Source organism: Phocoena phocoena, chromosome 5, assembly GCF_963924675.1.
Source record: "Phocoena phocoena chromosome 5, mPhoPho1.1, whole genome shotgun sequence".
In the NCBI taxonomy this organism is placed as follows: domain Eukaryota; kingdom Metazoa; phylum Chordata; class Mammalia; order Artiodactyla; family Phocoenidae; genus Phocoena; species Phocoena phocoena.
The window spans coordinates 135336351-135349139 of NC_089223.1; the positions used below are offsets into that span (position 1 = coordinate 135336351).

Below are 12789 nucleotides of genomic sequence, written 5' to 3' on the forward strand. Positions count from 1 at the left end.
GAGCAGCCCCCGCTCGCCACAGCTAGAGAAAGCCCGTGCGCAGCAACGAAGACACAACGCATCCAAAAATAAATAAATTTATAAAAAGGGGGGGAAATTTCTTGAAATGGTATAAATTGGAATTTTAATTATGGGAATATCACCTACACCTTTCACATCGACTACCCACCTTTCTTACATAGTAAATCGAAGTAACAGTATTGACCTTTAATCCTAGAAGTACCTCTTAGAAGCAAAGCTAGTGGAAGATTACTTTTTTTCCCCTCGTTTATAAGAATACCTCAGTCATTCAACTTTTCCCCTCGAGCGAGGAATGGAGGGTCCGGCGGCGAGTCACAGGGCCAGCGCTTGCTGGTTGTGTGTCCTCGCTGCTGCTTCCAAGTGTCCCCGGTCCCCTTCCGGGACAGAAGCCAACACGTTTGCGTGTGTCAGGCACACAGCTGCAGGATTTGAGCAAAGACCCGGAAAGCTAAGCCACACTTCTCTGCTTAGTAAGGATCTCCTCCACCAAAGCACACAGCTGGCAGAGCGTAGGAAAATAAACAACAGGGCTTCAATCCTCTGAAATAAGATTTAACATTTAAAACATACCAAGCACACAGTCCCTCAGATTTCTAAGGAAGTCCATCTTACTAGGGGGAAAGTACCTTCTGGTCATCAGTAACGAGTTGGGTATAGATTTAAACCTTTCTATAGAGATGAACGAAACAGGGCGAAAGTAACTGAGTGTGTCAAATTCAGTTACTGGCAAAATACGGAGGTGAGGACGTTAGGGTGTGCCCGCTGGTCTCACACCTCCCAAAGCCAGAAGACGAGCGCTCTTAGCAGCGAGACAGTAACTGATCATAACGAACGCAAACACGTTCTTCACCAAGGGCGTCGTACAATTTCTCTTAGCAAGAAAAATGTTTAAACTCTTGCCTTGCCTTCACTGAGTGACGGGTGGTGGCTGGAACTCGCGTGCTACAGTGAGGAACTCCAGGAACTCCAGGAACTCGCGTGCTACAGTGAGACGCAGAGGACGCAGTGCAGCCGGCGCAGCCATCTAGCAAACAGCAGGACTCCTGAAGACCTTTTATTCATTTGAAATACTCTGACGTCACCAGAGTTTGAGCAGACACGGTGTTTTTCCTGATACCCTAGGGTCCGGTAGCATCCTGCCGGCCTGTCCGGCGAGCACGTGGAACTAGTAACTCCCGAAAGGTCATTAACACAACTGTGCAACTGGCTTACTTCCTGTCCAGCCACTGGTCACTAGAGCCTGGCAACAAGGTTTAGGAAAAGGTCACGCGCACCCGCGGCTGAGAAAAGGTGAAGTGGCCTGAGTCAGCGCGTGATCGTAACGAAGCCCCGGAGCCCGTGAGGGCCGCTAAGCCTCCTTCACCACCCCAACCAGGGCGGGTCTCAGGGTGCGCCCGTGCAGCTTGTACCCCACTTTGTTAACGAGCGCCACCGTGCCCGGCTCCTTGCCCTCAACCGGCGTGTGGAACAAGGCCTCGTGCTCGTAGGGGTCGAACTTGGCCCCCACGGGGTTCAGCCGGAGTAAGCCGTGCTTCCTGAACACCTTCTGAATCTGGACCTCAGTCATCACGAGCCCCTCGTAGAGGTTCTTCAGGTGCGGGTTATCGTCTCTAATCTCCTCCTTCGGGACGCACTGTGTTGCCTTCTCCAGAATGTCCGCCACCTCCAGCAAGTCCTTGCAGAAGCCCTGAATGCCTACACGAAGTTAAAGAAGAACAGCGTTTGCATTCTGTACCAACTGCACGGGCAACTCAACACTGTAAGCCCCGTTTACGTCACACACGGGCTATTTAATGACACCTTCTCAAATCACTAGTTTGCCCTAGAATTTCAATGGCTGGATTAAAAAACAGACAAACTTTTCTGGGGTTTAGACAAAAGCCAATGAGGTATAAAGACCAGCAGCTGAAAACCTGCAGAACCACCATCAGTCCTGCTCCAGGCTAAGAGGACGTGCAACCCCCGCAGACAGTAGAGCCAGGAAGGGGCGCAGGTGGCCGCCTCAGCTAAAGGGCACGGGGCCTGGGGCCACATCCCTGGCTGTCACGGAACTGCCGTGTGATCTGGTTAACCTCTCTGGGTCTCAGCTTCTTTGGTTATAAAACAGGGATAACAGTACCTAACACAGTGAGGTTATGAGGACAAAACCACACACACTCAGAGCACCTAGAACACTTAAGGACTCAATACACGTTAGCAAGTATTTGGCACCGTGGGGTAAAAGTCACCGGGACACACCCCAAGCCTTAACCTTTATCTAACAGAAGAAATAACGTGTTAAAAGACTTCGCACAGAAACAAACGTTTGTGGTTCCAAGACGGTGCTTCAGCTGTACGAAGGAGGTCGGGGCGGATGAGAGGCGCACACCGGCTCAGCTCGCCCGGCCCGCCCCGCCCTGGTCCTGGCAGCGCAGCGACCGTGAGGCTCTAGCACGGCCCACTCAAGTCTTCTCGGGTCTTGAAGGCTGTGCGCCTCGAAGGAGGCAGCGCTCGTTTTAGGCTTTACTCTTTCACACAGGGTTTTCACCCCACTGCTTTAAAATGAAATTAAAATTCCACCTATCCGATAAAGATGGGGGCGTCCATTAAGGACTAACCCTGTGCTAGTTCCCGTATGGTCTCTGAGACGCGCAGGAAATGGTCACACAAGTGGCAAGTACAGTCACAGTGATGCTTACACAAGGCGCACTCGTGAGTGCTGAGAACAGATTAACCTAAGGGACGTGGTTCAGCAGGGTAGGCAGAGGAGGGTTCTGGGAACTAAGGCCTGGAGAGTCGGGAGGGAGCCACGCGTTGGAGGAACTGAGGACGGCCAGCCTACCAGGAAGATGCAGACCCAGAGCAGCTGAAGGTTCTAGATGGGGCAGTGCAATGAGCAGAGGTCTGCTGTGGCCACTGTGCCTGGGGTGTGGAGCAGGGATGCAAGAGCTGAAGCTGGTCTGGACCACAGCGCAGGCAGCAGAGTCCAGGCACCACCACTCACTGGGTGGGAGGGGTGAGCTGAGGGAGGAGAGGGCAGTTCACATGCCTGACCTAGACACCCGGGCGGGCAACAGCATAATTTACTCAAATGAGGAAGAAAGGAAGCACAGGTGGAGGGGAGAATCCAGTTTAAAACACCCCTGAGACGTCCAGGGTAAAGACATACAGGACTAGAACGCAGAAGAAACGTCTGAACTGGAAAGAGAACCTGTGCGTGGATGCCGTTCAGACCCGTGGGAGGGCAAGTCAGCAGGGGGGACGGCGAGAGGAGGGGGGAGGCCTGCTCCGAGCCCTGAAGAACCCAGACACGTGGAGGGCGACAGACACGCAGCCAGCGCAGGCCATGACCCGGAAGAGAAGGAGCAACAGGAGGTGAGGTGACCGCATCCAGGAACGAAGAGTTCCCAGAAGAGGTGAAGCGCCGCCGTTAAGGGGTCCGCGAGGAAAGGGTGGGGCCCGCCATGGAAGCCTCTTGCTGGGTGCCGCCTTCATGAGCTCTGGGAGCACCAGTGCCAGGGGGCTGCCCGCACGCGGAGGTGAGACTGAAAACAGAGCCCCCTCCCCGCGGCTGTGTGATCCACGCCACTGCCGCCGACTCTGTCAACTCGGCAGCGCGTGCGGGACGTCCGAGTGGAAAGGGTGCTCCCGCGGCTGGGACAGGTCCGGCCTTCGCAGCTGTGGGCTCTGTGGGCACGCACAGAAGCAGGGCCAGGGTCTGGGCAGCTCCCACGGCAGGTCCAGGCACACGACTACTCCGGTCCTGGTACCTGACCTCAGTGGATCTGTGCTGGTGGTTTTGTGCACACAGCACCTGAGGGACCCCAGGGCCAACTGCCTGCGTTCCGACGGTGCAGGCGGGGCCGAGGGCGGTGTGACAACAGCGCACTTTGTGAGCCCGCACAACAGGTGACAGACGGCACCACAGCACACTCCCTGGTAGATGGCTCTGGTGGAGGGATACTGAGTGGCTCCCCTTCCAGCAGGAGCACTCCAATCCTGCCTGCCCCACGAGGCAGCTCAGAAACGGATCTGGGGGCCTCTATTCCAACAACTAGGGAGCAGGACCTGCCCCCAACAGGGCTGTGACAACCACAGAGCAGAGAGGAGGCCCCGCTCAAATCCAGTGCAGACTCTGGTCACCACATCACCAGTCACACCTCCTGTCAAGGGGATAATGGCCAGGACATGATGAGGAAAGAGATGGCAGGCATCCACACTAAAAACAGGCCTTGGGCCTTCCCTGGTGGCGCAGCGGTTAAGAATCTGCCTGCCAATGGGTTCGAGCCCTGGTCTGGGAAGATCCCACATGCCAAGGAGCAACTAAGCCCATGCGCCACAACTACTGAGCCCACGTGCCACAACTACTGAGCCCACACGCCTAGAGCCCGTGCTCCACAACAAGAGAAGCCACCACAATGAGAAGCCCGCGCACCGCAACAAAGAGTAGCCCCCACTCACCACAACTAGAGAAAGCCCGTGCACAGCAACAAAGACCCAATGCAGCCAAAAATAAATAAAATAAAAAACTCACTACAAACAAAAGTCCAGGACCAGATGGCTTCACAGACGAATTCTACCAAACACACAAAGAACCTATAGCAATTCTTCTCAAACTCTTCCAAAAGACTGAAGAGGAAGGACACTATGAAGCCACCATCACCCTGACGCCAAAACCAGACAAAGACACCACCAAAGAAGAAAATTACAGGCCAGTATCTGTGATGAATACAGATGCAAAAATTCTCAACAAAATGTCAGCAAACCGAATCCAACAACACGGAAAAAAGGATCATATACCACGACCGAGTTGGATTCACCCCAGGGTCATAAGAATGGTTCAACATATGCAAATCAATCAATGCGATACAGCACATCAACAAAAGAGAAGACAAAAACCACATGATCATCTCAGTAGATGCAGAAAAAGCATCTGATAAAATCCAACAACATTCATGATAAAAACTCTTATGAAAGTAGGTACAGAGAAAACACCTCAACATAATTAAAGCTATTTACGACAAACACACAGCCAACGTAATACTCAATGGTGAAAAGCTGAAAGCCTTCCTGCTAAAATCTGGAACAAGACAAGGATGCCCACTCTCACCACTTCTATTCAACATAGTATTGGAGGTCCTAGCCTCAGGAATCACACAAGAAAAAGAAATAGAAGGTGTCCAAAATGGTAGGGAAGAGGTAGAACTGTCATTATATGCAGATGACATGATAACTATATTTTGAAAACCCTAAAGACTCCACACAAAAACTACTAGAACTGATAAAGGAATTCAGCAAGGTAGCAGGATACAAGATTAACATACAGAAACTGGTTACATTTCTTTACACTAACAATGAAATATCAGAAAAGGAAAGTAAAAAAAATACCTCTTAAATCCCATCAAATAATACTTAGGAATAAACCTGACAAGGAGGTGAAAGACTTACATGCTGGGAACTATAAACCATTAGTAAAGGAAACTGAAGATGATTCAAAGAAATGGAAAGATACCCCGTGCTCTTGGATTGGAAGAATTAACATTGTTAAAATGGCCATACTACCCAAAGCAATCTACAGATTTAACGTGATCCCTATCAAATTACCCATGACATTTTCCACAGAACTAGAACAAGTAATCCTAAAATTCATATGGAACCATAAGACTCAGAACTGCCAAAGCAATCCTGAGGAAAAAGAACAAACTTCAGACAATACTACAAAGCTACAGTAATCAAAACAGCATGGTACTGGCATAATGACAAACATATAGATCAATGGAACAGAATAGAGAGCCCAGCAATAAACCCACACACCTACGGTCAACTAATCTTTGACAAAGGAGGCAAGGATATTCAATGGAGAAAAGACAGTCTGTTTAGCAAGTGGTGTTAGGAGAGTTGGACAGCCACAGGTCAATCAATGAAGTTAGAACACACCCTCTCACCATACACACAAATAAACTCAAAATGGCTTAAATAAAGACCTAAATAGAAGACAAGACACTGTAAAACCCCTACAAGAGAACAAAGGCAAAACATTTTCTGACATAAATTCTACCAATGTTTTCTCATGTCAGTCTCCCAAGGCAACAGAGATAAAAGCAAAAATAAACAAATGGGTCCTATCAAACTTACAAGCTTTAGCACAGCAAAGGAAACTAAAAACAAAACAAAAAGACAACATACAGACTGGGAGAAAATACTTGCAAATGATGCAACCTACAAGGGCTTAATTTCCAAAATATACAAACAGCTCATAAAACTCAATAACAAAAAACCAAACAACTCAATCAAAAAATGGGCAGAAGACCGAAATAGACATTTCTCCAAAGAAGACATACAGATGGCCAATAAGCACACAAAAAGATGCTCAACGTTGCTAATTATTAGAGAAATGCAAATCAAAACTACAATGAGGTACCAACTCACACCAGTCAGAACGGCCACCATTAAAAAGTCTACAAATAACCAATGCTGGAGAGGGTGTGGAGAAAAGGGAACCCTCCTACACTGTTGGTGGGAATGTAAATTGGTACAGCTACTATGGAGAACAGTATGGAGGTTCCTCAAAAAACTAAAACTAGAATTACCATATGACCCAGCAATCCCCCTCTTGGGCATACATCCAGACAAAACCATAATTCAAAAAGATACATGCACTGCTATGTTCACAGCTGCACTACTTACAATAGCCAAGACATGGAAACATGGAAATGTTCAATGACAGATGAATGGATAAAGAAGATGTGGTATATATGTATATTCAGTGGAATATGACTCAGCCATAAAAAAAAGAACGAAATTATGCCATTTGCAGCAACACAGATGCAACTGGAGATTATCATACCAAGTGAAGTAAGTCAGAAAGAGGAAGACAAATACCATATGATATCACTTATATGTGGAATCTAAAGTATGGCAAAAATAAACCTATCTATGAAACAGAAACAGAATCCCAGACACAGAGAACAGACTTGTGGTGGACAAGGCAGGGGGGGGGGAAGGGATGGAGTGGGAGTTTTGGATGAGCAGATGCAAACTATTATATATGGAATGGATAAACAACAAGATCCTACCGTAGAGCACAGGGAATTACATTCAATATCCTGTGATAAACCATAATGGAAAAGAATATAAAAAAGGGAGGGCTTCCCTGGTGGCGCAGGGGTTGAAGAGTCTGCCTGCCAATGTGGGGGACGGGTTTGAGTCCTGGTCTGGGAAGATCCCACATGCCGCGGAGCGACTGGGCCCGTGAGCCGCAACTACTAAGCCTGCGCGTCTCGAGCCTGTGCTCCGCAACAAGAGAGGCCGCGACAGTGAGGGGCCCGCACACCACAGTGAAGAGTGGCCCCTGCTTGCCGCAACTGGAGAAGGCCTTCACATAGAAACGAGGACCCAACACAGCCAAAAATAAATAAATAAATTTATATATATATATAAAAAAAGAATATAAAAAAGGGAATATAGGGCTTCCCTGGTGGCGCAGTGGTTGAGAGTCCGCCTGCCGATGCAGGGGACATGGGTTCGTGACCCAGTCCGGGAAGATTCCACATGCCGTGGAGCGGCTGGGCCCGTGAGCCATGGCCGCTGAGCCTACGTATCCGGAGCCTCTGCTCCGCAACAGGAGAGGCCACAACAATGAGGGGCCTGCGTATAGCAAAAAAAAAAAAAAAAAAAAAGGGAATATATACACGTATAACTGAATCACTTTGCTGTACAACAGAAATTAACACAACATTGTACATCAACTATACTGCAATAAAATTTAAAAAAAAAAGAGAGATTTGTTCTCTGTGTTGAACTCGGATCTTATCAAGTTTCCACTGTGAGCACCCAAGGTCTTACTGTGAACCTGAGGTTCTGCATCTACAACAGGGGGACTGAAAGCTCCGTCCCCATAGGTACTCAAATGGTAGCCTTTTGGGTAATCAACACAACACATCTGGGGTTGGGAGACGGGCCTCAGTGCCAGCGCCATTACCAGGTTTGTGCTGAATGGCAAGTCATTTCAACCTCACTGATCTCAACCGTAAAAACGGGAAAGACGATAACAGAAACATACAAAGGTGACAATGCAAACAGAATCTGAGGAGGTCCTAAGTGAGACCGATGTTAGGGCTGCTCCAGCTAAGGAGCCGAAGCTCACGGAGCTGACCTGCTAGTTACCTGCAGGCTCACACCAAGGTCTCTGTGTGGAAGAGCAAAGCACACGCTCCTCACTGAAGGGATCATGCTCACCGCTCCGAGTGCGAGTCATAAGGGCAATTCTGCTCCTTCTAGACAACGGCTGACCCATCTCAAACACTGGAGGGAGTGCAAGCAGCAGGCTCCCCACCTCCCTCACGGGGCTGGCCCCTTTGCCTGGCACTCTGATACCCCCCTCCCTTGCCCCGTGTTTCCCTCGGTCAATGTCATGTAACGTTGAAAGTTACCATATAGTTTCGCCTCCTCCACCAATTTTTGGCTCCTCTGCCGCAAGTTCTCAGTATCTGCTAAAGCTCGCTTATACTTTTCCTTAAAAAAAAGAAAGGGAGAAAGAAAGACTGATTCACGTGAATTAAATACGGAACAAATTCATAGGAAAGCATATCTGATGTAACAAACTCCAAGTCAAAACACAAACAACAGCTATCATCACGTTTGAAATTTTGGGTTACAGACAGCTGCTGCTTAATAAACACAAACACATTAACCCGGGTCACTGTTTCCAGCAAGTGGGGAATAGATGGCCCGGTGTCGCGTATTCACATAGACCCCAAGGGCATTCTCACTCAGTATGCAGCTGGGGAAGGACAAGGAGAGGCTTCTCATTTCTCGTGGTTCCGATGGCTCTCCTCCAGGGAGGACCATTCATTCATTCTTCAGCAGAATCTCCAACTTAAGGGAATCCTAGAAGCCCAGTTAGGGGCTGACCCGCTCAGTTCCCACACCCTGAAGAGACGTCTAGGAGAACAACGAACCTGAGTGGACAGCTTTGGCCTCTACGCCACAGAAGAGGAAAAACCCCATCAATGAGCCTCTGGTATTGTTAACATTGCCCAGATATGATTCAGTCGAAACATTTACTGTGTACTAGTCATCTGAATTCTGGTATCTTCCTCATTTTGCACCAACTTTTCCTGTAATCTCGTCCATCTCCCGGAATTTCTATTTTTCGTGTGCACCAGGTTCCCGTGTTCAGCCTTCAGGCGATTCCAGAGCCGTGGTTAAGAGCAAGGGCTCCCAGGCTCAGGCCCTCGCCCTGCCACTCAGTGGCCAAGTGACCTTGGGAAGTTTACCAAACCATCCTGGACCTCAGTTTCCTCATCTGTAAACAGGGATATTAACGGTTGACTCACAGGGTTGTTGTGAGAATTAATATAAATAAAGGGGTTAGAACAGCCCCAGCACACAGTCTTTGATATTACCATTCTTAAATGCGTACAGAGCTCGATTTGTGCCCCTCATGCTTTTCCACATGGGGTCATAATCCATATTACTCATCAGTTCACAGAACTCCTACCTCCCTAGGAGAGCACCGCGTGGCCGTACCCCTGCCCCCCACCCTTGTCCTTCCCTAAGACCAGCTTAAAGGGCCTACTGAATAGTCCTCACCTGTACAGACCATTTTAAGCCTCAATTCAATATGATCCAGGTAGCACATAGAGATGACCCTGACGACAACCAGAGCCACACAGGCTTTGGGTTCTATCCCTTCTCCGGTAGTAACTTGTTATAGGACCCAGCCGTAGTCCTTGGACAACGATGGGATTTGTCTGGGCTCCGTCTCTGTTGTCACGGAGGCTGGCCAGACGTCCTCGGAAAAGACTCACCTGGAGTTCGAACGACCACGCTCCCCCAAGAGCCCGCAACCTTACCGTGGTCTCCTTTAGCTGCTCTTCCAGCTTGACCTTCTCTTCCGTCAGCGTCTTCTCTGCAGAGGGCAGATCTGTCTTCTGTTCATTCTGACCCATGTCCTCTTCCAAGTTCTGGCCATTGTTCTTCTGTTTTGTAGCTGTGCACAGCAGCCGAGGAGAGGGCCTAGAGACAAGTCCACACGCTAGAAATTAAGATCATGTGTTTTTGCTTCTTAAAGTCAGATGTATGACTTAAGAAATCAGAATTTAAAATATGTGCTACTGACCCATGGGGGAGAAAGGATTTATTTTAGATCCAATAAAGGCATATGACGTATAGAAGCTATTTGTTGATATAAAGTCTTCTGCAACACATGCCTAAACTAACATGTCAGTGTACCAAGGCTATGGTACTAATCTCCTCTTCTTCCCACTTTAAACATCTCCTTCTGAGATATGGTCACCCAGGCCCACCACACAGCAATGCAGTAGCTACTACTGGAGGTGAGGCCCAGTGCTGATGTTGATTACAAAGCTGGAGGGGCAGAGATCTTGCCCACACGGTACTTCGGGCATGCAAAAAAGATATCTACACACGAAGAACCGTAATGTGGGGTTTGAAAGTGATAAAAGAGGAACCATGCACTTTGGGAGGCTCAGAGTAGAATATTTCTAGCTTTGGGTAAATGGAAGGCAATGAAAGGGTTTGTGCAGCGAGGCTTTGAAGGATAAGTAAGAGTTCACATACAGAGTCAGGAATGGATGAGACAGACGCACTTCAGGAAGAGGGAAGGACTGGAGGTTGGAAAGCATGGGGATGGTATGTACAGGGGGAATACCAAGAGCTCTAAAACTAAAGCTGCAAGGGACTTAAAAGTATTACCCAATCTGATCCCCACATGAAAAAGGTTAAGTGATAAACTCAAGGCCACAAAGCCATTAAGGAATGATACACATCTCTGCACCAGGTCCAGTGGAGCTCTTAATTATGCCACAGTCCAACCTGAAAATAAACCACATGCGATTTCTTCCCAGATTAAAACAAACTGCCTCAATGAACAGGAAAGCTAGGAGTACACAGAACATATGTACAAGGATGTTTACAGCAACTGGAGACAGATCGCTGTCAGAAGGAGACGGCTGAACAAGCTGCTGCTTCCATGATCTGGAATACTGAGCAGCTACCAGATAGAATGTTAAACTGCCATCTTTTGGCTACACCACGGGTGTACTGAGTGTGCAAGAAATGCAACTTAGAGAAATGCACAAAACACGACCCCGCTTTTATAAACTCAAACCAGAAATCCTGTGTAGGTACATGTGTCTGAGGCCAGCAGAGAGCGATAAGAGGATTCACTACCCTAGTCTGTTACCCTGGGGGTGAAACGCAATAACCTTTTTACTTTCGTGATGAAAAAAACTGACAATCTGAAAACTGCGTGTGCTGCTGTGAAGCCTGCCTTTCTTCCTAGATGTCCTGACCTCTGGGTGCGACAGTCACCACCATTCTGCAGTTCACCTCCGCTCTGCCGACCCCCTCCTGGAGCGCCAGAGGCTCCCGCGAGTCTTGCTTTGCTTTGCAGGGAGGGAGACGGAGGCTCCGGAGGCTCAGTTACCCCGAAAGCTACGCATACAATTCAGCTCTCTAAACTCCCCAACTTGAGCCTCTTGCCACAAACCCAGTTCTCAGAGCAGAAATTCACGCTGTCCTGCCAATTAATTCCAGATACAAAAATCACAAATTACTTGAGCAAAGAGGCCTTTTCACTCGGGCTTTCCAGGTGGGCTTGTTCCCACACAGTTCTACACCGTGTATCGGGCTGGAATCGCAGCTGCATCCCGCGCACTACCGTAGTCCACGCTGCCCGGCCCGGTCTCCCCATCCCTCAAGCAGCTCCTGCGGGGAAAGCCCACCTCCTGCTCTGCGCAGCTTCTACCCGATCTGTCTTCTACCAGATAACCTGGTTCTGGGAAGCTCCTCCAACGCAGAAGGTACTAAGCACTCGCTAAACTAACTTATGAGGCTAGACTTTGAAAAAGCAGAAACCACCGGTTTTAGAAAAAAACACGAAATTAGGCCAAGGTGAGGGCACTGCCTCGTGACCCCCGCCGCGGAGTCACCGCTCTTGTATAAATAAGCCGCTGTCCCCACGGTGGGGCAGGCGCCGCTGCCCTTCTGACCTCAGGCTCCGAGGCACGCGGAGGTGGACGAGGACTCGGGCCGAGCGGAAGGAGCCAGCGCGCCGCCGCGCCGCGCCCCGGGGACCCGCACACGCGGCCGCCTCGCGCCGGCCTGGGCTCGCGGGAGGCTCGGCGCGGCCTCGGGCTCGCGCGGGGCGCCGTCCCACCCTCCCCGGGTCTGCCGCGCGGGCAGCACGGGCAGCGAGGCCGCAGGGCAACCCCGCGGTGTCCGCGCCCCGCGTGGGGGAACCGCCGCCCACAGCGCCCGGGCCGGAGCCGGGCAGGACTCGGGTCGGAGCGGACGGGGGCGGCACGCACACCGCGCCCTTCCTCCGCCCGGGCAGCCGGCGCCCCTTACCTGAGAGACAACGCCAAAGCCGGAAGGCTGTGCCGCGCCAGCCTCACGCACCGAGCCGCCATCACTGCCGCGGGGTCTGCATGCGCACGGGGCATGCGCGGAGGCGGCTGGCCCCTCCCCTCGGCCACTAGGACACTCGCGCAGACTCTGTGCTTCCTTCCCCCTCCCAACTACTTCCCCTCAGCCAATCCACCACCGCTTCTCCTTTGATAGACAGATCATACTCACCACTAATTGCCGGCCTTGGAGGAGCACTCTCCCCTCCCCCGGTGGGCGGGGTCTGAGGCCTTCCAGAGCCCGAGAAGGTGAGGAGGTGAAAGGTGAAGGAAACCGTGGGAGGAGACTCTCCGCGGAGGGGCGTGGTCAAAGGAAGAACCAATAGGGAGGGAGCATGGGGGTGGGACGCCGGAAGTG

At 50.3% G+C, this 12789-nt stretch overlaps 1 protein-coding gene across 1 annotated transcript; it reads right to left on the minus strand.

Moving 5' to 3' along the window:
* Positions 1-1369: 1369 nt before the first annotated feature.
* GRPEL1 (GrpE like 1, mitochondrial) lies at positions 1370-12437 on the minus strand. The gene is made up of 4 exons (XM_065878268.1): positions 12376-12437; positions 9858-10020; positions 8433-8514; positions 1370-1716 (listed from the first exon to the last, which is right to left on the minus strand). The coding sequence occupies exons 1-4, from the start codon at positions 12435-12437 to the stop codon at positions 1370-1372; spliced, it is 654 nt and encodes a 217-aa protein (XP_065734340.1).
* Positions 12438-12789: the final 352 nt, after the last annotated feature.

Excerpts from the sequence above, each read along its gene's own strand:
- GRPEL1 (XM_065878268.1), bottom strand. The coding sequence starts at position 12,437 with ATGGCGGCTCGGTGCGTGAGGCTGGCGCGGCACAGCCTTCCGGCTTTG. Across the intron at positions 10,021-12,375 it reads GCTTTGGCGTTGTCTCTCAG|GCCCTCTCCTCGGCTGCTGT; the intron begins GTAAGGGGCGCC and ends ACTTGTCTCTAG. Across the intron at positions 1,717-8,432 it reads GGAGGAGGCGAAACTATATG|GCATTCAGGGCTTCTGCAAG; the intron begins GTAACTTTCAAC and ends AACTTCGTGTAG.